Source organism: Dermacentor silvarum, chromosome 1 (genome assembly GCF_013339745.2).
Source record: "Dermacentor silvarum isolate Dsil-2018 chromosome 1, BIME_Dsil_1.4, whole genome shotgun sequence".
In the NCBI taxonomy this organism is placed as follows: Eukaryota; Metazoa; Arthropoda; class Arachnida; order Ixodida; family Ixodidae; genus Dermacentor; species Dermacentor silvarum.
Window position 1 is genome coordinate 33,091,684 of NC_051154.1, and position 27,992 is coordinate 33,119,675.

A 27,992-nucleotide genomic window follows, 5' to 3' on the forward strand; every position below is an offset into this window, starting at 1 on the left:
ATAAAAGAAAGCTGCAGTTGCCGGGAAGCCTGACAAACAGTCAGAAATATTTGAATGCTATCGCGTTCCACTCTTAAAGGCGAAGCGTAAGCGTTCTCCAATTTTTTTTTTGGCTTTCTTCTATCCGCCTCCTTTACTCTAAGTAGAGAAGGCACTGCTATGGTGACAGCGCTGCCTCTGGCAAAACTTCGGCCTATGCTTCGGCTAGAGTGTTCTGTAAGGGTACTATGAGGGTACTTCGACACTACTTGACGTAGCAAGGGTGGACAAGGGCAGCAAGAGCAGAACCTCCGCACGTGCGAGCGCGTGCGCGTAGCTTTGGCTGTGCTGTCACAGAAAGTTGTCGCCGGGTGTACACTGTCCGGTGCTCCTTCTATGCCGGGGCCTCTGCTCTCTTTGCTACTGCCAGTGAATCAAGTGCAGCCGTAGAATTACAAATCACGACTTCGTTTACAGAATTTCAATCGCCAGGTGTTCGTGTGGTGCCGGCGCCAGTTCAGAGATGGCTTCGTCCAGCCACATCGTGGATGATTTTGAGAACTCTTTTCAGGTACGGTCTTCATAATGTAACTGCGTTTATTCTCTGCTCGAACCCTTGGCGACACGTTTGTGTTATCGTTAGGCGATGTTGAATGCATGCTCTTAGGAGGAAAAAAAAAGTTCAGGCTTGCATTTAAGATGAAGACAGAAACAATTTAGAGGGAGAACACGCACCAGATATCATCATAGGAAATATAGCTGATCGAGTCGTTCAAGAGCGGTGAAAAAGCGACCCGTGAGAGGCAGTGAAGTGAGGCTGAGTCTCAGTCACCGATGCGAGGAATTGATTCTGAACAACCTGAACAGCAGGGCAAGGTGCACGGGAAAGAAACAAAAATGTATAGCAATCTGACTGGATGTAATACACGCGAGGTTAATTAACGAACTGAGTCTAAAAAGCTAAGAATCATTGTAAGTCCCAGACACTTGGCGACAAAGTACAGTGAATTTACAGATTTTGGCACGTAAAAACCCAGAATTCAATTCAATTCATTGAAATTACTGAGGGAAAAGAAGATAGAACTTATGTTAAATCCTACAGACCAATTGAATCATCTCGACAATGCAGGCCATGAAATGGAAGATTCAAGCACGGGCAGAACAGAATGAGATATTGCGAGAACAACAGGAAGGTTTTAGCAAAGGTTGGCACATAAATGATATTCATAATTGTACAGTCCATATAACTAGCCAGTGTAAATAACAGACATTCATACTTTGCATTATTGGATATTAACGGTGCATGTGACAGTGAAGCACTGAAAGTTTTTGAAAGGTTCTTTGGGATAAAGGTTTGGGGAAAGATAACATAATGCTACTAAATGAAATGTGGAAATAATATAAAGTACAGATAGTATGGGAAGAGCTAACTATGGGCGAGACAGTTGACGTTCAGAAAGGCTTGCACCAGGCTTGTCCGTTGTTGCCTCTGATCTTTGTGATGTATACAGTGCTCGCAATTGATACCTGATACTCAGGAGTGCATGGCGACCAATGCTTTTTGTGCCACCGGGGAGCACTGGGGGAATACTGGGGGCCTAAATGCAGTCACAATGCATATAAAGGCAGTCACTTTCATTTTGGGCGATAATGCATGATGACACCAGCGCTGTCAGCAATGCGCTCTGAGTATCGCGTTTCAATCGCTGTGCCATGCACATGATAGGCCGGTTGTAGGATAGAGTCAAGTTAGATCATAATCTAGTATAAACAAGACAGGATGGGGTGGTCAAGATAGTGAGGTGGAGCATTGTCTTCCGCATTTGACGTACACAGATAACATTGTTTACTTTGGAGATCATTGCACACCTTGCAGATTCTTGCCAACACACAAGCTAGCTGTGCATGTTCTACAATGTGTCATTGCTGTCTGTTTGAATTGTGGTCATTCTCAGTTTCTCATCGCTGTCATCAAGCGAGGCTGGTGGTTTTCTGCGAACCAGTATCTCCGCTATTGTAGGTAGTAGTAGCATAGGTGCCTTTATGGCAGGGTGGCTTAGGAGGCCTATGAAGGTGTGTGAGAAATTACTCCAGTTGTCTTGCAGCAGAGAGTCAGTATTGCTCCTGAATGTAGGAGAGGACCGAGTTATATGAAAATAGCAACGTCTGCAGAGCAACAGCTCGGAAATGGGTCAACCAACACTAGGATGTGCTGGCAACAAGCTCTTGCCCAATGCAGTGAGCAAATACGGCAGTACCTCCCCAGTGTTGAATGCTTGCATCTGCTATTGTGCATGAACTGAACTTGTGGCTACACGGGTACTATTTCATGCATCTGACTTTTTGGTCAGAAAGATCATTCAAGAAATGCCTAGTAAATGATTCATTTCAGCAAGTTTTCTTTTTTGCTAAGTCTGCTGCACGGTGTACAGTTTGCAGCCAGCGTCACATTGTGGGTGATTGCTGCAAGAACCGTTTTCTCTTGTGCCCTAATTGTCGCTTTCTTCGGTGTTCTCATCCCAAGGATGTTTGCTGGTCATCTGAAGCCAGAATATATTCCTCCTCGGCACTAAAAACATCTTCAGATTTACTTAACACACGCGAGTTCTTTCTGGGAAAAGCACGCAGCGAAAAACGTTGCCCTCCTCTCGGTGCTTCATGCTACAAAAAGCACCTACGAATTCCTTCAAGTGTGTCGCTAAAAAACTGCTGCCCTCGTATGCAGATGCTGCAGAGCACAATTATCGATAGTTGTAAAAGTTCCCAAAAGTGGCCACAACAAACACGAAGAAAATACCAGCAACATTTTTTCAGCTTCTTTGAAATACCTGTGGAAGTATACATTTTAATGGCATTGTGAAGAAAAAGAAAATATAAGAGCCGGGAAAGCTTAAGTCAGGAAACCATCAAAATGGGTGAACATAGTGCAGTTATTAACTTGATTGTCGTCTATTTCGTCACACTTGGACTTGAAAGCTTGAGGTGTCATCTGTCCAGTGCTTCAAGCACATTGTTGCATTCTGCATCTTTTTAATAGGTTTCATGCCATGGCAGAATGTCTTCAGTCTTCAGTGGAGTTGCTCTAATTTCTCATGAATAAAAAGCACCTTTTTCTGGAAGCCACTGTTAAGAGCGCTCAGTTCGCATAAACATGTCTGATTTGATCACAAGAGCATGACACGAGTTTGTGCAAGTTGATAATCCATGCTGTTGTAAACATTAGGGCAGACAAGACGTGGACAAAGAAATGCACATAGATGGTGCTTTGTGTCTCTATAGTGTCATCTATTGACCCTTTTCGCGGTGATCCCGTGGGCGCTGCCATGTTTGATCACATGGTGACGCGTCCATTGCTTTCCTCAACTGCCTCCGTTGCCTGCTTGTTTACAATGGAAGTGTATGACGCCGGCGCCGCTTAGAAAACCTCTGTTTTGGGAGATATCGTAAACGGTGACTGGGTGAACGACACGAAGCTTTGATGACAGCTTCAGAGAATATGCAAAAGCGCTTTCGGAGCTGATTAACCTATGTCCGACCGGCGCAAGCAGCATATATTGTGCTTGTTCTAAAAGCGGGGCTAAATATTTATTTCAAGCTATCCAAACATTCCGCTCATGAATTGAATCGGGATTAGTGTGTTTTTCTCTTTGTACTTTATTTGGCAAATATTTTGAAGCAGTGGCTTGTCAGTTTCTGACTCAATGAAGTTCCTCGGTGCGGCCACTATCTGATTATTTTCTGCCTAATCGCTCGCGGGTGTGCTCAGTTCCGATAGATTTGTTTTTGCTGCGCACAAGGCTTGAAACGTAGCTGTGCTGCACATTGCAATACCTTGTAGCAAATGCGTATTTTCGCGAGTAACTCGCTTACTCTTGTGGACCGTCACGAAACATTCAACTTCGACCGCTCGTGCGCTATCGATGTAATACCATCACTTATTGTGTGTATATAGTGCGCATATGTTCAAGTGTGTGCCCATTCACTTATTCTTGACACGTTGGCGAAAGAGTGGGTGAAAGTTTCCGTGCTGGTTGGGGTACATGTGTGTAAGTACTGTGCGTGAAGCCTACTATGACAGGAGGCGACGCTACTCCCGTTATCATTGTTTAATGACTAGTACTCAATCTTGCAGACGTACTGGGGCTGAAGCCCTTTCTTTGAAGGTTAGCAATACAACGCATGCAGATGAGCAAATTTGTGTATCCTCAAGGAGAGCCGTACATCTCGAAGTGCCAGAAACACGTACGGACAATTGCAGCAGCGGTCCGCGAACTTGGCCCCACATATTCATTACATTCCTTAATATTCCAGTCACTATTTTTGCAGCCAACTACTGCACACGTCTTCAATCCACAGGATTCAAACCAGAGTGAATAGAGCACAGTGCGTTAGCGAAAACTCAGTTGCATTTCCGACAGCTGATCGTACAGAATCAAGGTAGAAGCGGTAATGGTTTCGTATTCGTGCGCAGTCACTGAGGAGACGTATGGCACGCCGCCGTAAGCCCCATCTCGTTTCTCTAAAACAAACTGCTCCGCGAAAATTGTCAATATGTGTTCCTTATTTCTGTCATGCCTTTACAGCTACTTGGCACACACAGAGACAGCAATAACATGCATATGGATTACCATTGTTGTGAAACCACTATCACCATTTTTGTGAAATGTAATCACATGCCTTTGACTTTTTCATGCAAGGGCTATGATGACAACTAGCTGTACGAGGTCTGTTAGAAAAGTATGCGACCTTTGGCCGAAGAAAAAAAACTGGCTTAACTGGAGCATTGGAAACCTAATCACCCTCAAAGTAGTCTCCTTGGGACTCCACACACTTCTCCCAGCGGTGCTGCCATTGTTGAAAGCATTCCGAGAAGGCCTCTTTCGGAATGGAGTTTAGCTCAGCTGTCGTTACAGCCATAATGTCCTCTCTTGTCTGAAATCGCGCTCCTTTCAATGGCCTCTTGATTTTGGGAAACAGCCAGAAGTTGCAGGGGGCCATATCAGGAGAGTAAGGAGCCTGTAGAAAAACCAGACTACAGGAGTCTGGTTTCTCGCCCAAAAAGTCTGAATCAAGTGCGAGGAATGTGCAGGAGCATTGTCGTGATGTATGCGCCAATTTCCCGTTGACCACAACTCCAGTCTCTTGCGCCGCACATCATCACGTAGGCGACTGAGGACATCCCTGTAGTACTCTTTGGGGATTGTTTGACCCTGTGGTGGCGTACTCGTGGTGTACCACACCGCAGGAGTCAAAGAAAGCAGTCAGCATCACTTAGACATTGCTGCACACTTGTGGGCCTTCTTTGGTCTTGGTGACGTGGAATGCTTCCACTGTGACGACTGGGATTTGGTTTCCGGGTCGTACCCCTACACCCTAAACTCGTCACCAGTGATTATGGTTTTCATGAAGTGGGGGTCACTATTTGTGGAATCCAGCATGTACTGTGAGACTTCAACACGAAGTTGCTTTTGCTCCACCGTGAGCAGCTTCGGCACAAATTTCGCCGCAACTCTCTTCATGGCCAAATCTTTGGTCATAATGGAATGTGCAGAAAAAGTGCTGATGCCCACCTCTTCCGGAATTTCTCGGATAGTCACACGACGGTCCCGCATCACCACAGCGTTCACTTCGGCAATGACCTGGTCATTTCAGCATGTTGATGGCCGACGGGAGCGTGGCTCGCTCTCCACCGATGTGTGCCCGTCTTTAACCCTTTGTGGTCCGAAACGTTTACCCACTTTCCGGCTGTCCTGGTCCAAAACTAGTTTGCCAGTTTGTGGCGCCGCAAAGAAAATTACCAACTGTGGAAGAAAAACTCCCAGGATATTTGTTTTTTCTCTTGCATTCTGCAGGCAACTCCTCTACCGATATTTGAGCAGCGCGTGATACCGCTCGAAGCATTCTCCTGGGTGCATACCAGGGTTGTTACTGCAGGTTTTGCAGAAAAACACAGTTTCCCTCCTGCCTCCGTTTGTTGTTTGATCGCTACAAACAGCACAGTCCTTGCTGTTTCGACCTGGGAGCTTGTAGATGAAATGGCTCCTCCCGTCTAGCCTTTCCTCGCACTCCTTCCGCGCAGACGGGCACCGCTTTTTGGCTCTAGCCCTCATGTCACCCACCAACTGGGCCGCGATTTTATAGCGATGCCTTCCGCTCGATTATATGCCACTGTTATCCACCGTTCACGGCCGGCTGATCGCTTTGATAATGCGGGCGGGGCGTCGCTCTGACCACTGACAAAGTGCGAAAAATGCTAAAAGGAATATCGTCGGACAAGGAATCGCTACAAAATCGCGGCCCTCTTGGATGAGGTTGCGGCGGTACAGCAGGTGTCGCTGTTCTTTATCACCGTGATTCTGCAGCTGTGTGTGCCTCAAAATAAAGCTATTGACAATGGAAACCTCTAGAAGCTTTCACTAAATGCACCACCGTAAAACGCACGCTGTGAAAAAGTGGTCATGCTTCTCAGCGAACCGCGCGAATGTGCGGTTCCGCGCGCAAGTGAGAATGCTCTAGTATCCAGAAGCCGTGCTGAACATTGTGCTGCACCCTAGTGCAAAAAGAAGTAAACTGCAAAAACAAAGTTTATTTATTCCTCAAGAGATGGCGCATCATGAATACAAATCGCAGTGAGAAAAACCGCGAAATTTAACTCCCGACCACCCTTGTCGGGCGGTGCCCGACAGCGGACCGCAAAGGGTTGAACCAGTTGTACCACTCCTTAATCTGTGTGCTGCTCATAGCATTGTCACCAAAAGCCGTCTGAATCTTCGGAATGGTTTCCACTTGGCTGTCGCCAAGTTTCTAGCAAAATTTGATGCAGTAGCGCTGCTCCAGTCACTCCATCATTTTCCTTGCAATAAAAAAAAAACAATGAGAGCACTGCGCACTACCTCACTCAAACGCTGTGTCCCAGCGACTGACGCTGTCGTCAGGTGGGAAAAAATGCAAGCATGCGCACGAAGGTTCAAGGTCGGCTGATGCAAGCGCGCTTGTTTCATATCCATCAGGTCTTCGCAAAAAAAAAAAAAAAAAAAATAGATGATGAGGTCGGATACTTTTCTAACAGACCTCGTAAAAGGGGATGTCATGCCATGGATGGTTGGCTGGTTGCTGAAATGGGCGATGCTGCGGGTTATACACCATGTTTGCATAGTAAACTGCATATTTCTTTTACACCCTTACATGTACATCAACAGTTCATAGTGAATGCAGCATGAGTTATGGGAACCATTTCAAAGTAATGATTTATCAAGTGAGAACATAATACATTCGATTCTATGGGCTCTGCGTTACGACGATGCAAACACCAGGAGAAAACAACTGGGAATGTGTCAGCACTATTTCACTGTATCTGCATGTGTCTATGTACACCTTTAGGTATAGTATTGATTATTGCCGGATATCACATATGGGTTTTGTAACACGACTTTCATTTGCCATAAAATATAGGAGCTAAAGTGGCTTGGTTAGAGAGGTATGGGGGTCTGATTAACCTCTCTTCTGACCAGGTCCATCCTCAGAGCAAGAGACCACTTGCAACTGACTTGCACCTCAAGACGTCATCCTGAAACTAAGCGCTCTTTAACAATGCCCCTTCATTGCCCTCGGAGACCTCATGCCTCCTCCCTTTATAAATAAAGGACTTTATTAATAATAAACATAGTAAAAATGCAAGTATAACAGACAAGTATAACATAAACTAGGAAAACTTGTTTTGGGCTTAAATACCCGACTGTATTCAAGTTCGTCTAGTTCCTTAGACAGCGTTTAAAAGGAGCTTTTGTACACACAGTGTAGTTGTATTTTACATTCTACATTATGCATATACATCAGTTCACGCAACTACACACAACACTATTTTTGGAAGGTAATTCACAAGGGGGTTAAGCATAACAAACATTTATTTCTGCCAGTGTGACCTAATAGTTTAGCAACAACAATTTTTGTGAACTCGTTCAGGATCATTTAACATCATTGATGCATAGTTCTTTTGACAAATTATAGAAAGGGCAAAGAATGTATTGCATTCAGAATTGTGGCTGTTTTGGGATTGTTGGTTCGACATGAGGACAAATTGTAGCAAAGAAAACCATAGACAAGACAGAAAAAAAGTGATGAGACGACAGACGAGCTAACTACTAACAAAAGTTTATATTCAGTGACCCATGTTTATACTGAATATTATGTTCCTCATTTGTTTAACATCATCCCCACTTCAATACTGAAGCAGGAAAGTTGGGTTTGAAGGAGACCTTAGTAGAAATGTGATGACCTGAGCTTCTGCATGCATATGCGCCTTCTTTATCAACTGTGACTATTACTGTATTATTATTATTTTTTTTTTTTTGCATTTCCTCCATGTTGTAGCTTGTGATATGATTTTCAGACATGTCGATCCAACAATTCTATTTTAGTGATTGGTGTATTACAAGTGCTGCTTAATTTCTAGTATTGTAACTTGATGTACCTGTAGCTGCAAAATTACATAATGTTCTTTAGTGTTCATTTTGAGTGCAGATATAGCGCTAGCCTGTAATGTATTTTCGGGTAGCTTTTTCTCAACTGCCAGGTTCTTGCTATATAAGTTTTTGCAAGGCTTTGGCAGACAAGGCAAATGTATGTGTGCACAAACTTTTTATAATAAGATTATGATTGTTGTTATTATTGAAGAAGCTCAGTTTTTAACACTCATTTCTTTTAGGCATGTCTGGCTGCAGTCACAAATCCAGATTACTTCTATGTTCGTGACTCGGAAGAAGTAAAGACAGGTATGCTAATTCATCCATATTGTCAACTCTTAGTGCTGGCTGGTGGTGCTTGTAAATTGCACGTAGCATTCTTCAGGTGTCTCAAAAGGTTATATTTGCTGTCTAATATGTGCTAGGGGGGGGGGGGGGGGGGGGTGTATAACAACGTAAAAGCTGCATTGATGCCCCATATGCTCCAGATATTGCGTCTCTTCAAAAGTGCAATTAGAAGACGAGCTGCTGGTTATAATTTAGGCACCACAGTTCGCTACATTCGGAGTGTTGCTGTGTAAGAGTCTACTTCGAAAAAAAAATAGTATAGAAAAGCTTGGTACAGATGCTGGTGGCTTGGATATATTCTGCTATCCCTTGTTATTAACTTAATTATTATTATTTTTTTTGTGTGTGTTTCTGGCAGTGATGTGATTTCTGCACCAATTTTGCCAAATTGGGCCAGAAGGTTAAACCTACTATACATCCTGTACCAAGAGGGTGTTTTTGAATCTTTCAGAAAATAAGTTGCAAGTGCTGAAACTTCATTGTTCAGTCTCTTAAAACAACTGGCATTTTGTGCGGCCTTGAGAGTAAACAGGCGTGTGCTCTGGAGCTAAAGAAGAGGCACTATTAATGTACCGCTGCAGACATGGGAGTGGCGTCTTGAGCTTTGTGGTTCTGTGCAATGCCTTTGATAGCCAGTGACTAAGTGCTGAACAAAGGACAATGTTGCATTAAAGGAGTACTGACATGACAGTTTTGACTTTACATTTGTTTCATTAAGGTCCCGAACCTTGAAACCTTGAAAGAACAAAATGCTACTGGCAAACTTTTGAGCATCCTTAATTTTCTATGAAAGCTTTTCTGTGAAGCAGCTTAGGTTTTGTTTCGCAGGAAGTGCACATGCCATGGCATCATCACGCAGATGGTGGTTACATGTAGTAGGACATTGCAACATTTTGGCGCTCGCTCGGGCTCCCTCACTTGTGTGCTTTGCTGCTACTCACAACATAGGCCAATGTAGCAGCATAACAGATGACCGAGAGAGCCAGAGTGAATGCCAAAACGTCATGATGTGCTGCTCACTCATGTCCACCTTCTGTGTGATGACATCACATGTGCACTTCCTGGGAAACAAATCCTAAGGTGGTTCATAGAAACGCTTTTATAGGAAATTAAGAATGCTCTAAAGGCCTGCCAGTAGTATTTTTTACTAGGTTTTCGAGGTCCAGAACCTTCATTTAATGCAACCCGCTGCTGTAGCTCAGAGGCTATGGCGTTGCACTGCTCAACTTGATGTCAAATATCCCCCATGGAGATGGTTGAAGCTCAGTCAGCGTTGTTGCCTTGTGCATCTCCTCTCGGCACACTGCAAGGCAACACACTGCATTCCCCGTGGTGGCGGCTCGGTCTTTGCTTGTCAATTTGACTTTTCTGCTGCAAGTGCACAGATTGCATGAACTGCCTTGCCTGCTGCTGAAAAAGCCCTCGTGAGCTCAAAGCTTGTGTAGCTTTCTCTCGGGAATTATGGCATGACAGCTTGCGTATGGTGTTGGCTGTTGCCTGCAGTGGTGTACTGTAGAAGCCCATTCGCTGTCACGTGGTTGGTCTGGGGTAATTGATATGGTACAACACATATGGACGTGCGCATGTGCATATGCTGATTCACATAGAAGAATGTGGTAATACAGTCGAATCCACTTATAACAAGATTCAAATGCCAAGCAAATTTTATTGTTATAACAGATAATTGTTATAACTAGGTTGCATGAAAAAAGAAATCTTTCAGGGACAGCTATTAAAACATCTTAGTTAGACAGAAGTACAGCTGAGTCTACTTTATAGGCTAGCATCACCAGTTTAACAATACTCGGATGTAACACTAAGCAGCTGCAGCACCGTGAACTTTTGTGGTAAAACAAACCGCTTACTGCAATGTTCCCATGCCGCATTATTGGCTATAACAATTAAATCTGGCTGCCGAGTGTCTGTGCTGAAAGGAAAAAGAAGGCAAAATCCTTGAAAAAGAGAAAAAAAAAAAGGCGAGCTGCCAAGCATGCCTGTGTACCGTGCATGCATCACGGCACGCCTTGGCCTTATAACCAGCCTCCCGTGCCTCTCTCCCATCTCCCTTCCACTCCTTGACGGTCGACACAATTTTCTTTAGGTGGTGTTGGTTGACAGCGCCGACGTCGGAGGGGTGGCGGCTTGCATTTTTTTATGCATTGCATTAGGAGTGTCAAAGTGTAAAAAAGTGTATGTGTCTGAAGTGTGGGAAGCCGGTCACGTGGTAGAGGTAGAGAGATGATGGGAGAGTTTAGGAGAGTGTGTGTGTGTGCTGACACATACACACACATACCTACATACATATATGGTGCAACTGACAGGGGTCTACTCTGGACCACCGTCAGTTGCACTTCGCTCCTCGAAAAGGACACGTGTCGAGCTCTTGAACAACACTTTCCGATGTGGTGAACACGGTTTAAATCATGGATCTGGGACCTCAAAGAGGTGTGGCATAATGCCAACGCATTTCTCTCGCATTTCTCTCGCATTTACCGCTAAATCGCTACTGAATTTTCTTTTCAAGGATTTTGGATCCAGTGCAGAAACCCAGTGGCCAGGTTTAATTGTTATAGACAATAATGCAGCTTGGGGGGGGAAACATTGTAGGAAGCAGTTGTAGTAAGGCTGGTGATGCGACGAAGGCGTCTATGCTGCATGCACAGTATACGGGTGGGTGGGACGGCTTACATTTTTCTTTAATGTGAAACATTCTGCAAACTTCAGGCACTTTGAGTGTGTCTAGCTATCTATCTAGCCTTCTACGCCGGCAGGGCTGGCGGGGCCTACGAACTTGAGCTGCTGGGTATATTGTCATGTTTTGAGCTCCATCATCCAACTCTCGCCTCTGATTCTCTCGCACTACGTGCGTTGAGCCAGATTGCACACGTAAGAAAATCTGGGTATATCGGCTGTGGAACGCGGGATGGATGGTGGTTGCCTCTGCACTAACAGCTGTTCAATAGCAAATTTCCCACTCCGTACACGCCAACCAGCTCCTGATGCTCGCCGCAAAGAAGCTCTTGGAAGACCGAAGCTTCATTGAGGAAGTATGTCATCTCGGACATTGCGTTCCTCAGAGGTTTAGTTGAGCAGCTTGAGTATGGCGCACTACTGGGGTACTACTTGGCGCAGAGGAAGGGGAATGCGTGCAGCTAGGCAAGCTCACATTCTTTCTGACCCTCGGTATGTCCAAACTCCGCAATGAGTGCCTGCTCGAAGTCATTGAGAGAGTCAGAGGGCCGGTCGAGGTGTGCCGCTGCAGGGTCGTTGCCATAGCCTGCTACCTGCAAAATGCTTTGCATAACTTCGATTACTATAGTACGAGGGATCTGCATAATTTTCTCTTCAGTGTACCGGCACAAACCACATCACCATATAGAAGGGTGATTTACTAATAGGGGTATTTTTTCAAGGATTTTGCTTCCTTTTTTCCTTTCAGCGTAGGCACCCAGTAGCCAGATTTAATTGTTATAAGATTCAAGATTCAAGATTCATTTTATTTCCCCAAGAGAAAAAGGCCCGGGACAAAAAGCTGCCTTGAAGCAGCTTGACGGGGTCCGGGGCCCATTTACAAAATGGCAGCAGCGAAGCGGAAAAATACAATTTCGCATATATCGTGAATCAAGGAACCGTACACAATACAGAATTACAATTAAACTAGATGCAAGACAAAAGTAAAATTCAAATATACAATGCACTGATAGTAAAAAATAAAAAAAAACAGTGGTATAGCAGAAACAAAATGTTTAAAACATGATTGCAATTCCACACTACGATATAGCACATCATGTTCAAACAAAATACATAGCAGTATTTTCCCTATACCTTGGCAAAAAATATAAAAAGAATCTCTAATTTGGGTTTGAGCCCACCACATGCTCAAAAAATTGCTGAACAAATGTTTTTTTGTTTAGGTTCATATTTTCTATGTACCATTTGTTTGTGTTAGGGTGTTCGGAACCACGAAATGCAACATTTGGGAGCCATACGTTGTGCGAAGTCGGGGTAGATGCCATTTCTCGTTGCGTCTGGTGCTAGTATGAGTGTGCGATTGTGTCACCGATGATAGTTGGATTATGAACTTAGCCCGAGGTAAGATCGAGTTATTCAAGGCGCGAAGTATGGTAAATGACACTAGATGATGGATGGGAGGTATTCTATGTTTAATAAACAATGGTCTGGTATGAGCTAGGTAGTCTGAGCCAGAAACTATGCGGATAGCTTTTTTTTTTTTTTGCAGAAGTAGTAGTTGGTTTAGATGCATGCGAGCCGCAGTTCCCCACACAAGATGACAGTAACTTATTTGAGAATGAAATAGTGAATGATATATTAATTTTTTTACTTTCACGGGAAACAAGTCGCGCCCTCGTGAAAGAGCTCCTACAGATTTTGACAAGTTTGAAGAAAGATAACGAAAGTGATCAGCCCATTTAAGATGTTCGTCAAATATTACACCAAGAGATTTATATTTATTTACGATTTCGATGACGTAGTCTCCAATAAGCAGTGGGACTGATACCGTAATATTCCGATTTATTGAACGAAAAATGACCGCCTTTGTTTTATTATAACTAATCATTAAGCTGTTTACATGTGACCAGTTATGGAGGCTTTCTAATATGACGTTAGCGTCAAGCAGGAGCTCATTCGATGAGTTTCCAGATAAAAATAGTGTCGTCGGCATATATTATGAATTTAGCTTTCTTGGATATATGGACGAGATCATTTATAAACACGTTAAAAAGGAACGGACCTAAGATGCTGCCCTGCGGTACTCCGCATCATATATATTCAAAACTGGAACTACAACCATCAACGCATACAGATTGCTGCCGCTCTTCAAGGTATGACCTTATCAGCTTAAGTGGATTGCCTCTTATACCGTATGCATAAAGTTTATCTAAAAGAATGTCATGATTAATACAGTCAAATGCTTTGCTGAAATCAACAAAAATGCCCAGTGTTCAAAGTTTATTTTCAATGTTTTGCAAAATTAGTTCTTTTTGTTTAAGTAGCGCAGATTCTGTAGATAAGCCTTATCTAAAACCAAATTGGGAATCTGTAAACAGGCGATTATCATTGAAGTAATTTTCCAAACGCTTGAGCAAGATTTTTTCTAGTGGTTTCGAGAAAAGTGGCAGAATCGATAGTGGTCGATAGTTACCCATGTCTTGTGTCGTCCCAGATTTATGGATAACAATCACTTTGGCTAGTTTTAGTCTGTCTGGGAAGGCAGAGGAGGATATCGATAGGTTAAATATATGCAACAAGTGAGGCGCAAGAAGGTCAGCTACAAATTTAATTGGTTTTACTGACAGACCCTCTACGTCAAGGCTGGAGCTATTCTTTAAAGCCATTAGTGTAGCAAAAACTTTGAATGGGTGTGTAGGGGGGAGAAAAAAGGAGTCGGGTGTCTTTACAGAAATTAGGCAGGTAGCATCTTTGTAGTAGTCTGTTTTAGGGAGACCAATAAAGTGTTTATTAAAGCTATCCGCTAGTTCAGTACCCATTAAGGTTACACCGTTTATTGTAAGACTTCCTATAGAATTTGATGGCTTGGGCGTGTTAATGACTGTGTTTATTGTTTTCCAAACTAATTTCGCATCACATCACCATGCTTCACCATAAGCAATGGTGAAGCATGGAAACATTGTAGTAAGTGGTTTATTTTACCATAAAGCACTCACAAATGTTCATTGTGTGTCGCGGCTACTCATTGTTATATCCAATATATTGTTAAAACTGATATTGTACAAAGTGGGTTCGACATTGCTATGTGTGCTCCTAAGTATGAAAAAATGCATGCTTGTTAACTGTTCCAAAATTTTTACATGTCGTTTCAAAGTGAGCTTTTAGCTGTTCCAACAGGTGGTTCGAAGTGCCTCAGACCAATCACATCACTGATAAAGTTAGCTGCCCTTACATGTGCATAGGTTGGAAATCAGTATTCCTTTCTAAACCATTCAAAATCATTTTATTTATTTATTTATTTATTTATGAATGAATACTGCAACCCTAACATAGGGTTTTAGCAGGGTGGGTATACATTTGCTAAATGTACAAATCGGCAAAACAAATAAATATAAAACAAGTAAGGCGAGTACATGCTTTCAGACAAGACAACGGTTTGCAATAAACAGGCATAAGGGCATATAATGAAATCAGCGCTACATTCAAGCTGATCACGAGTGGAGAATCGCTACAGTGATTGAAATAAACAGCAGGAGCACATGTAATAGAATTCAGACACTCACTACTGGAGCAGTGCAGCAAAAAGGTTCAAGGATGACTGTGAAACAACTTCGTTACTAAGATTATTCCATTCTGTAATTGTCCTAGGGAAAAACGAATACTTGAATGTGTTATTACGGGTGGAGAATGGGGTTATTGTAAAGGCATGGGCCTCTGCCTTGTGGCATATCCTGTGGAGAAATGAAGTATATGTGATAAGTCTAACTTAAAATAACCTTTAACTAACTGAAAGAAAAATTTCAATCTCAATACTTTATTTCTTTGTGTAGGTGTTGGGAGGTTGGCTTTTGCTAATAAACATGTTATTGAAGAACGGCCGAAACTGTTATAAATAAATCTAACAGCTCTCTTTTGAATTTTTTCCATTTTGCTGATATTTTTTCTAGTGTGAGGGTACCAAATTGTGGATGCATAATCTAAAGTAGGTTGAACAATTGCCTTAAATGCAATAAGGCGAACGGCGGGAGTGGAGAGCTTGAGAGCTCGTCTAAGATAAAATAGTTTGTAATTGCACGAGCTTATTACAGTGTTAATATGTCTCGTCCAGTTAAGGTCATTCGAAATCCAAAGACCAAGGTACTTATAGTGTTGTACCTCCTGCAAAAAACATTATTGGCTGAATATGCAAAATGAAGAGGGTTACGTTTGTGAGAAATTTTCATGAAAACAGTCTTTTTAAAATTAACTGACATCTGCCATTTATTGCACCAACGAATGACCTTTTGAAATGCATCATTTAAATGAATCTGGTCTTTATGGTTTTCTACTTCCGAGTATAGGATGCAGTCATCCGCATATAATTTGACTTTTACAGGTATGTCATGTGATATATCATTTATAAACAACAAAAAGAGAAGGGGCCCGAGCACGGAGCCTTGGGGGACACCCGAGTCAACCGGTACTGTACGAGAACAATGATCATTGAAAAAGACGTACTGTTTTCGATTCGAAAGATAACCGGAAATCCAATTTAGAAGCTGGGTATTTTTAAGAATTAAATCCAATTTGAAGAGTAATTTATTGTGAGAGACCGTATCGAAAGCTTTAGCAAAATCCATAAAAATTGCATCTACCTGTTTTCCGGAATTTATAGATAGTGCAAAATCATGAACTGTAGTTACCAGCTGGGTAGAAGTAGAAAATCCTTTCCTGAATCCATGTTGTGAACCTGACAAAATATTGTGCTTATCTAGGAATTCTGAAATATGCTTATGTATTATATGCTCAAGTAGTTTACAGGAAGTTGAAATTAATGAGATCGGCCGATAGTTAGCAACACAATGGGGATTTCCACTCTTATGTAGGGGCTTCACTTTAGAAGTTACCCAGTCATCCGGAACTTGACCATCTTTGAGAGATTTAGAAAAGAGAATTGTTAGGTACTTTGAAACCCATTGTGCATAGCGTTTTAAGAACTCATTCGGTACTCCATCAGGACCTGAAGATTTTTTAACATCAAGTTTCAAAAGCAAATTCAAAACTCCCTCTTCACTTATGACAACATCCGATAGGGGTGGGCTTGACACATCAAATGTTTCCAGGACTCCGTTATCCCATATAAAAACAGATTTAAAATGTTCATTGAAAGCATTAGAAATGACAGAGGAATCACTAGTTTCTACACCGTCAATTTCAAAAACGTCAGTGGTCACAGTATTAGGCGAAATTAAACTCCAGAACCTCTCGGGAGACGAAGACATGAGACTCGGAAGTTGTTGGCCGTAATAGCGTTCCCTTTCAGACAATACATTTGCTTTCACTTGAGAAGCAAGTTCAGAAATTCTTTGCTGGAGGATACTTACGTCTTTAGAGTACCGTCTTTGATTTTTTAAACGTTTGAGCCGTCTTCGCAACTGCAACGTTTCCCGAGAAATCCAGGGGTTCTTTCCTTTCGATTTTTTTACAATGCGTGGAACAAATCTATCAATACACTCATTTATAATGTCCTTGAAACGCTTCCACAAATAATGAATATCAGTAGTGCAACTCGAAAAAGAATCAAATTCAAACGACAGTAAGTCCAATATCGAAGTGTCATCTGCTCGTGAAAAGTTTGGGAACGAGACCCTCTTGCAATTTTTCTTTAAAACAACATCAGAAAGCGTAAGTATCACTGCCTGATGATCAGATATTCCAGGGAGAACAGAGCAGCTAGCTTGAGCAGAGATTGAGCCACTAATGAAAAACAGATCTAGAATTGAACAAGAGTTTGCCTGTATTCGAGTGAATTCATCAACGATTTGCATTAAGTCAAACGAAAACACTATATCAATCATTTTTTCACCAATTTTATAGTTAGGTTGTTGCAAAGAGAAAGATGGCCAATTAACATGTGGTAAATTAAAATCTCCAGCTAGAATTATCCGATCCTCAGGCTTCACATGCGCGACAAGGTAGTTGTGTAATTCATCCAGAACATCCATGGAGGAATTGGGTGGGCGATAAATAGCTCCAATGACATACCTGGTCTTTCCGTAATATGCTTTGCAAAATATGCCTTCGAAATTACGTATGTCATGCATTTTTGTAATTTGCAATGACTGTCTAAACAGGATCGCCACCCCACCACCTCTACTCCCACGGTCATTCCGATACACACGGTAGCCCCGTGGAACAAATTCACTATCAAGTATGTTATCGGGCAACCATGCTTCGGCGAAAATTTTTAAAGCATAATGCTTATGCTTTATTCTTGTTATGATCCACTCAAGTAAAACAGATGTTGTCCTTGCTGGGTTCATTGCTTTTAGGAGTAGAGCAGACTATACAGCGGTTCCTGGATGTAGCTAAACAGATGGAGAGTTTCTTCCTTCAGAAAAGGCTGGTACTGTCTGCTCAGAAGTCTGAGCAAATGGTCATGGAGGTAAGTCCTTTTCCAGTAAATTACCATTGCATTTTGTAACCATGTGCCTGAAATATTTTCCTGTGTTTAATTATTACTTTCACTATCACAGGTATCAAGTGTGCATGCAGTGTTGTTTTTTGTATAAACGTGTGAATTGGAAAAGTAGTGTGTAACTATCAAAAAAGGATTGGCATGAAAAAAGTGGATGTTTAGTCAGCCTTGTGTACAGCAGTCTAAATATTGTTACGATGCGGAAGTCACATATAAAGACATATTTACAACATTTACAAGAGAGACAACAATACATAAACAAGACGACTATTGAGACTCATTCCACCTCTACACGTCAAATGGTGTTCTGACTGGCGCTGCTATCATGCAGCGGGTATGATAACTTTGTTCAGGCGTCGGCGCAATTGGGCACTCATCACGGATATGTGTGCGCCAGTGTCAATGAGTGCTTGGACACTGACGCCATTGACTACACCGTCCATCAAGTTCTGTTTGGTCGGCAAAGTGATCAGAGGGTTTTGTGGTCGAGTCGGCAATGCAGCGTCACCCTTAGGAGCTGCATCGCCTAGTTTTCCGGAGACCGGCATCAAGGCTGCATTGGGGACAGTGGACGATGGTCGACGAGCTGATGGCGAACGGGACTGGTGCCATTGGAATGACGACGAGGGACTATTCCAAGGGGCAGGAGTGTCATTGTTTGGCTGTTGCGGTTCAAATGGAGGCTGGTAACGATGCTGGCTCTGTTTGGGGCGATAATAACTGGCAAACGGCAGTAGTCGAGAGGAGGAGACAGTGCGGTTATTACTGTGGCAAGCAATGTGACCGATACCCTGGCAGGAAAACATATTGGCCAATCGTCTGCAGTTCGCCATTCGGCTGGATTTCTGTAGCGTGCAGGATACCACTGACCAGTGGATGGACAAGGAGCATTGGATAGCTGAGGAGCAGCAACGGTACATACAGAATGAACTCCAAGATTAGCGAGTTCTTCGCAAATTATTGCCTGCACAAATGGCACTGTAGGCAAGTTGCTCGGCTCACTGGGACGGGAAAAAAGGGCTGCAGGAGCTATGGCTTCAAGTTCTCGCCGCACTATTCGCGTCAGGTCGTTTGATGATGATGGTTGCTGCATTCCTAGCCTGTCGTCACAAGAGGATGACGCAGCTGTGTTCGGCAGACGTGCAAATGGCGTTGCAATGCGGCGGCTCTTGGCCTGCTTAAAGTGTTGACACTCTTTTATGATGTCCTGTACTGTTTCACAATTTTTGCACATGAGCAGGTTGAAAGCATCGTCAGCAATCCCGTTCTGTACAGTGCTCACGGATTGAAACGCGACAGGCAAATTTTGGGTAGAACACTCCTTCTGTGCAATTACTCTCGAGTACCATGCCTTGTTGCTTCGAATCTGGTCACGAGAGGTGACGCGGACTGTGATCTAAGCGTACGAGTCGATATTGCGCCGATATCTCACAAACTACCGACTGTGCACACAAAAGAATGCGCATTGGTTAGGCCTAAATTGTCGCGTTTCAATCCGTGAGCACTGTACATGCCCAACCTTGTCTGACTCGGCCATATCGCTGTCAGCCTTACTGCACAGAGCCAGCACGTTCTGGATGTAAGAGACATATGATTCTGTGGACGTTTGGACACGGGTCGCTAGTTCTTTCTTGGTGCTCAAACAAGTCCCTCAGCTTCTGCTTGCATGTGTCCCAGTCGTTAAGCTCTTCCTTGTGGTTATCATACCCAAGGGTGCAACAGCTGCGCCAATTGCACCATTTTGCGACAATTTGGTAATTTTGCGCTGAGCTGCGCCAAAACAGTGATATATGTTGAAATTGCGCCACACTGTGCCAAAACGCCCGACCAGCCGCGCAATTTCTCAGTTACGCTATTTAGCGGTAAACAAAGGCCGCGTTGGCAACCTGCAGCTTGGACATCGCCATCCAATCTAGTCGATCCAATAGTGCAGACGGAATCCAAACACATGCGAGACGTTGGCGTGTTTGGTGGTTGGCGCCGAAGAATATTTTTGCTGCTGGTTGCAGTGCGGCGTGTTGTATACGCAGTAAAATCTCGCGGAGACACTGAGTGCGCGTTTCTTGCAGTAACAAAGCAGTTCACCATTGCCGCATTGACTCAACAAGATGCTCGCCGTATCCGTGCACGCGGTCACGAGCGGAGCGGTTACAAATACTACATGGGAAACTCTTTTGTACGGTATAGCAAGCGACTTGGCACTAACGGCATGAGCTTTGTAGGCGACGCAATGCACAAAACTATCAAGGGTTTGGTTCCACATGGCAACAGGCACCGTGTTGCAATGAAACAGTACCTATTTTTGCTGTACACACACACACATACACACATATATATACAGTCGACTTGCATTACAACAGACCCTGATAATCCGACAAAAAATGTGTTTTATCCGAAATCGTAATATTATCCAAAACTGGAGGCCACCGCCGAAACATTCCAAAATTGTCAAACAGTCACTGCATGTTTCGACTACTGCCGGAACGTCGCGACACATCGTCAGAAAAAAAAAAAAAAACGAAAGGGAACCACTCGGTAAGAAATGCATGTGTACTTTCCACATGTTTGGCGGAAAAAGTTGCGTGCAGTGCATTGCTGGGGCACGATCAAGGTCGTTGTTCGGAGCGCGCATTGAATTTCGCCGGGCGTGACCTAGGTCAACCGTGCACGGCAAAACTGAACACGTGCTCCGAACAACGATCTCTGATCGCATCCTGCCCTCACCTACGCTGCTAATGTGAATTACCGTATATACTCACGTAATGAACGCACTTTTTTTCCCTAGAAATCCAATGCAAAGTTGGGGGGTGTGCTTATTATGCGGGGTAAATTTTATGGCGTTTTATGAGCGAGCATTCTTTGTGAAACTGCTCCAAATTTGGGATTTAGTGCTCCAAGAACACAGGTTGTTTCTTCCGTAACCTGCTCCAAATTTGGATTTTCCTGCTCCAAAAATTGCTCCAAATCCTATTTTGGCTGTTGCACCACTGCATACCACACCTTCGCCGTGCCTTCTAAGTAGAACACCAAGTTAGCTAATATAATCGTCAGATCCCATTTTTTGTGCGCACTTACACGCTCATCTGTGGCAATCCAGTCTTCCACGTCAAGGTGGTCGGTGCTGCAGAGCGTTCCTGGATGCCGCGGCTGAGCCAGGATAACCGTTGGGGTTGTAGGCGTTGATATGGGCCACGCCATTTTGGGTCCTGTTTCGTCCGTCATGTTGTCCAGTCCGAGGTGACGACCACTGCGGAGCTCCGTTGTTGTCTCTTGTGTGTACCCCGCAACTCTCACCAATTTGTTACGATGCGGAAGTCATATATAAAGAAGTATTTACAATATTTACAAGAGAGACAACGATACATAAACAAGATGGCTATTGAGACTGATTCCACCTCTACATGTCAAATCGTCTTCTTCTGACTGGTGCCACTCTTGGTTGTGCCATAACAATATAATTGTTACTTAGGGGCATGGAGTTTCACGTCAAAATTACTGGAAGAAAATCTGGTGTAGTGGTCTGCAGATGCTGTCAGTGCAATGCCTCATCCAGCATGGGAATAATGGGTAGTACACAAATTTGTTGAGATTTAGTCCCTCTGGCTTTGATTAACCTTCTTCATTTTTGCTTTAACATATTATTGTCACCTCAAATTTTGTTGATGACATTGCTACGAGACTGCTTACCATCTAATTTCTATCCCAAGAGCCATCCAGATTAGCAACACACATACATGGAAGGGTCGAGTTTTATGTATGCAGTTAAGATGATCTTACAGAATGATGTTGTTGTCAACACAAAACACTCCATACTCTAAAGAAATAAAGAAAGAGTTGTGCGCAAAGAGTTAGCCTGAATCGCAAAGAATAAAAGAAAGTGCAGTTTGCTTTCTTAATGAAGCCATATCAAATTAAAGAAAAATCGATGCACTGCCCATCATTCTGATGGTTGTTGAATAACTGCAGCACCATATTTTTCTTTAGTAAGTTTAGTAAGACGCTCTATGTGCATACATAATTCAGTGCAGTCTGTTTATAACGTTACAATATGAAACCTTGCACCTGATGATCAACGACATAACAGTATCTACTTTTGCATTAGCACTATGCAGAAATCATGCACATGTAATCATGAAATTTAATTAGATGTTAAGTACAGTGATCACATCTTGTTCTTAAACAGCCTTATTTTGGGTGAATTGGTGATGGATAAAGATGAAAAGTGGATGTTTCGCTAGCCAAATGATTCCATAGTCTATTGAAGTTCAAATGATCTAAATGCCCTCTATGATTTGGTGTTTGATGATGTGTTGTCCAAATGACTGTGGTCAATCTACATGATGCAACTGCATGCAATGCATGTTTTCATCAAGGTGTGTCTAAAAAAAAAACGAAAAAAAGATTTTAGCATTTTACATATGCCTAACACATTCTTTCATTTATCGATGCCTTACGAAGTCGAGAAATGCATTTGAAGTTATACGATTTCAGAAATACTTTGCCGCAAAATGTACTTCAATGCGTTCAGCAGAAGCGGAGTTATAGGGAATCAAACATCGCGTTAGCAGTGCTTCCGTTCCTTCTTCAATGACTTGTACTGCGAAGGCCCACAACGCTCCACCTACTGAACGTCACCGTGGCGCGCAGTTCAAATTTGATTTTAAATGTTCACGTAGACGCCACTATTTTCGATTTTGGTGCCTACAACGCGCCAAACGCGATTGTCCTCAGCAAGCCGCGGTGCGCTCAGCCAGCGGACTTGTCATGGCATCTACGCTACGTAGCAGACCGCAGCTACATGCAACTGCAATGCGTATGCGTAGTGTTAGCTTTTGTATGACAGGGCGTGAATGCCCGCTCGTGCTGATATGCTCCAGTCTGGTTGTGCTGCATGGTGCGGACTGGCTTTGTCCTGCACCAGCTTGACCGGCGGATAGTACCCACATCAAACTTGTGCGTTGTGAAGTGCCATCAATAGCGCAATATGAAGCAAACTTTACTAAGGCATCTAACCAAGAGAAGCCAGGAGTGATGTGCACTGTCAAGCGTGCATGTGGTCTGACCTTAAGTTTCACTTGGTTATAGGTTAGTTGAGCATTCAAAACTAGTCAAAATTAGCGAGACCCGACAGCTACGACACTGATAAGCAGGGTGGTCATAGTGTAATTTTTACGTGGGCAGCCGCGGCCGAGCGTGAGCAGACGATAGTCTGCTTCTTCTGGAAGTGCGTAATTATTATCGAAATTCAAAAGCAGATTTTCGCTTACTTTAGCTGTTTAAACTTCATCAGTAAATATACACAGTAACAGTAGGAAGAAGCGCACTGATCCAAACACCCTTCTTGTTTGATGTAAGCTATTGGCCAATAGCAGCCGCATATGGGAATCTGCTATATTACAAAATAAAGCATCCAGAAAAGTGTGAGGAGCAGGCTTCTGTTGAAAAGAGAGCATTTGAAAAAAAGGGGACATCGCGCTCTGCTTGCGAGCTCCACACACCACACATGGCTGCAAAACTTCGCTGAGATGTTCACAGCAGCGTATGCTATCCGCGGCCAATTTTTTTTTGACCAAGCTCGAGAGGGGGTTCAGGATCCTTTTAAAAGCTAAAATTAAGGTTTTATTAATGCTTCAATTTACACCATGGAGTAGCTTCTACTCTGTAGTAAGGTTTCTGCAAAGCACTGCAACCTTTTATGACAAGAAAAAGTGTTGTGTTTACATTATAGGAATGCTTAAACGTTCCTCGGTTCTGAATGGTAGCTTTATGCTCAGATATAATAATAATTAGTTGTAGCAATGTGATTTTCAGTTTTTGTAAGTGGATGGCACTGTATGTGTTGCAACTTGTATTACAGTGGAATCTCGATACGATCACGGCTAATACGAATTTCCGGATGATACGAATTTTTCTGAGGTCCCGGCAGAGCCCCATTACTTTGCAACGTGTTAGAGAACGGTTGTTACGAATCGATTTTCGACCCGCGTCGGTTGATACGAATAAACGCCGCCTCACCGACGGTCGCGAAAGAGAACAGCGAGCAGTCACGCGCGTTTTCCCTTTCTCTTTTGGTGCGGAGGCGCGGACGCGGCGCCGGACAGCGTGGAAGCCGCGACTGGGCGCGAAGAGTGAAGCGGCGGCGCTTTTGTTGCTTTTGTGCTTTTCCTTTCATTGCAATAGCAATTATATGGACACTTCAACCGGATTTCTGCCGTCGCCGACGCCGTGAGGTTCCGTATAGATTCGAAGGGCGATAAAATCGTCGCCGCGCGCCGTATGCGCGAGCGAAAGCGCGCGGGGGGCGCGCACTATCACGGAGGGCGAACTCCCCGCGCGCTATCACGGAGAGCGAACGCACGGCGGAAAGCAAACGCGACCGTCCCGCGAAAGGCCCTGGGGGTATGGGAGGGAGGCAGGGCGGCGCTGTGCTCGGGCGCCAAAGGCGTATCTTGCCACTCAATCTCCCACGCGAAAGCAAGAAACGGTAGGAGGGGGGGAGGGGGGGCAGCTTCTCCTCTGCCAACAACTCTGCCCGGCGGTCGCCCGCACCGTCTCTTATCCCCACACGGCTCTGACCTTTTTATGCGCTGTGCATTCGCCGCTCAGTTTCCGTTGAAACGATAGACCGCGCGAACTTGCGCTTGCTTCCAGGGTTTTGACAGTCGTTGGCTGCGGTCATTCAGTGTGATCTATTCATGTTTGCTTGTGCGCGCTGACACCACGATTGTTAATTCAGTTAGTAAGCCAATGTGTCCAAGTTTATGCAGCCGATAAAACTACTATTCCTACTCCGAATAGCTCTCTACTAATTTGCTATCGAAATCGATGCTTCGCCTTTTGGGCGAAACTGCGACATTTTTTGTCTCTTCGCTCACTGCAGCGGCCGCTCTTCCCCACGCGCGGCCGCCGCGGCAAGCGAAGGCTCGTGCGGTCTATCGCTTCAACGGAAACTGAGCGGCGTAAGCACGGCGCATACAAAGGTCAGAGCCGTGTGGAGATCGCTTTCAAGATACGGTGCGCGCGACAACACCGACAGCCGGCACAGGCGCAAAGTAGAAGAACGCATTTGTTGGCAGAGTAAAAGCCCCCCACTCCCTCCCTCCCGCGTTACCTTCCTGCTTTGCTCATTTCGCGTGGGAGATTGCGTCGCCAGTTACTCTTGCGCTCGGTTGCAAGATACGTATTTAGTGACGTAGCACAGCGTCGCCACGCCCCCCCCCCCCCTCTCCCTCCCTTATCCCCACGGCCTCTCGCGCCACGGAAGTCGCGTTTTCTCTCCGCTGTGCGTTCGCTCTCCGTGAAGGCGCGCATCCCCTGCGCGCAGCGACGATTTTATCGCCCTTGGACTCATGATCCACGTCTCATGTACCTCCTCCGCATCGCCCTCGTTGATCTCCTCTCCCATCGGTGGGCGCACCTCGTTGAGAAGCGTGCTCGCTACCGCCCTTGTCGGCGAGATTTTACCGCGGAAGCCGCATTATAACGGGTATTTCGTTTCACGCGGCTGCACTGTAAGCGGTATGCATATACATGGAGTTCTATGGGAGGGTAAACGGGAGTCGGAAAAGGCCGCATTGTAGCCAGTTCTTCACTATAAACGGTTACGTTATAAGTGATCTATACTGTAAATGCTTTTTACGTGCATGTGCCTGAGTGAGTTCACCTCTGACTCTTTAATTTAGCTAGTTTTAATTATGTTTCGATGATAGGAATTTCGGCTAATACGAATATTTTTCATGACCCCGTGAGATTTGTATCATCGAGGTTCCACTGTAATTAGAACATGATTGCTCTTGAAGTGAGTCTCTTATTCACACGAAAACATTGACGCTTTGTTTTGGCTTTTGAAGTTGTGTTTTGCCTCTGTAAGGCAGCTACTTTGGGCGTGTTATGCACCTCTTCCAAACTGTGAGAGCAGTGCTATCTGCTAGTATGCACCTCCTGCAGTCTGTGACGTAGGCAATGTAATAAAGCAGCCAGGTTTGGTGTATGGGTCACTAATGGCCCACACAGTGCATGTCCTGCGATCTCTTGCTGTGCCGTGGGTTGCACAGTGCCATGGGCCACAGTGTTTCTGCCCAGATAGAGACTGCACATGCCGTTTTCTTCAAGGTGGATTTTCTTTGGATAAAAGTGCGACAAGATGTGGACAAAATCGAAGGAAAAGCCAACACAACCACATCTGGTTACACTCTTATCCTAAGTATGCAACCATATCAACTCATATAGCCAAGAGTGTTATTGAAATTTTTCCATATATATGTATTGTTTGTCTCGTTGTACGATTGCCCCAAGTGACTCATGACGGATGGAACATGGTAAAAAAAGGCGCTCAAGAGAAATATGACTTGGGATGTATTGGTAAATTACCCTTCTATGATTCCAGCAAAGCCACTCTTATTGTGAGAAGAGGCTTGGCAAATGAGAAAAGACAAAAACAAAATATGGGCGGCAACAGTGCCCTGAAATTCCCGCATCAGTTTGCAGTGACATCATGGATTTGATGTTGTCATATCAGGTTCCCTACCGTGTGCAGGCAAGTAGTAATACATTTGGCCAAGGTGTTCACGGCAGCATTATTTAGTGATGGAAAGGCTTATGATTTGTAAGTACAAGAAGTGTTGCAGGGTCGGTTTTGTTTCCCTTATTGAAGGCAGTGTGTATTGTTTACTGTGCTTCTGGTAGTAATGACAGAAGGTAATGACAGACGGGGCTTTGTTCCTCAGCACGAAGTCATTAATAGTTACTTAAAGCATGAATGACTCCGCTTCTGCAGGATAACACAGAGCTGAAGAATGAGCTGGTCCGCAAAGAGCAGTTGCTACAGAAGTACAATGAGAAGATTCACTACTGGCAAAGCCTTCTGAATGACACAGCGAATGCAGCTGGGCAGCAGCCACAGCCACAACCACAAGCACCTCCAGGAGGCGGCACACAGCAAGGCATGCCAACACAGAGCCAGCAGTCTATGCCAATGGGTGGTGCAGCACAAGGCCTGCCAGGTCCACTGGCCTACTTGGAGCGGACCACATCCAACATTGGCATGCCAGATCCCAGGCGATGAAGACTAGAGGCACACCAAAGTGACTGCTTACGCATCATCTTTCAAAAACCATAAGAGAGTGCTGTGTGAAATGTGCAGCTAGCTGTGGTAGGCAGTGCTCATAAGTGCCCCAGTAGGCTTAAGACATACTGATTTGTTGTGATAATTATTATGCCAGTGCCCCATCTCTGAACCACTTTACCTGTGGCATAAAATTCTGGCCCCCACACATAGGCGCCGACTACGGGGGGGAGGCTCCGGGGCTCGAGCCCCCTCCGGAATTTTCCCGGGGAAGCTGAGCCCCCCCCCCCCCCCCGCCCTTAAAATGTTATTACCGGAGTTCTGTTACCCACATAATTTGAGGATTATCTTGCGTTGCCTCCACATTCTCACTTTTGTTGTGCCTTATGGCACCATTGTTGTCACAGACGTGCACGGCTTTTAATTTATACTTTCGCTTTATTTTGGCAACTCCTGACAATAGGAGGACAAGCGCATTAGAAGCACCAGCGGCGGCTACCTCATCCGTGTTTCCTCATTTTAACATTTTTTTTAAATTTCTGCTGAGAACGCCACGCACAGCCACAATATATTTAAATATATACAAAGGACAAAGTTTATTATATTTTTTTTTTAAGAGAAGGAGGTAGCCAACTAAATGAATAGCTTATACCTAGAGAATGAATATGTTGATGTATGTTCACCTCACTTCAAATTACTTTGCGTGGTTTTTTGACACTGAAAAGAACCTGCAGACTTCAGTGACCCCTTCGGCAGAGTCTTCTATCAACGATGCGTGAAAAGCACGTGAGTGGTATGTGTCTCAATATTGATTCTCTTTCCAGTAGGCAATGCTAATGACTGGCGACAAAATAAAATTTAAAAAAAGCTCTTCTAATTATTTACAACATTTACGCATTAGGGATGGAAACATCGCATCTTGCATGCAGAGGCCATAAATACGGGGTGTTTCAGCAAACTTTTTCAAACATTTTTTTAAAGGTTGCCTGTG

At 44.1% G+C, this 27,992-nt stretch overlaps 1 protein-coding gene across 1 annotated transcript; it reads left to right on the top strand.

Moving 5' to 3' along the window:
* Positions 1 to 26: 26 nt before the first annotated feature.
* LOC119459393 (mediator of RNA polymerase II transcription subunit 28) lies at positions 27 to 27,924 on the top strand. The gene is made up of 5 exons (XM_037721188.2): positions 27 to 86; positions 457 to 550; positions 8,684 to 8,750; positions 17,792 to 17,904; positions 26,714 to 27,924. Exons 1-5 carry the CDS (start codon positions 55 to 57, stop codon positions 26,999 to 27,001), a joined length of 594 nt encoding a protein of 197 aa, XP_037577116.2. The 5' UTR covers positions 27 to 54; the 3' UTR covers positions 27,002 to 27,924.
* Positions 27,925 to 27,992: the final 68 nt, after the last annotated feature.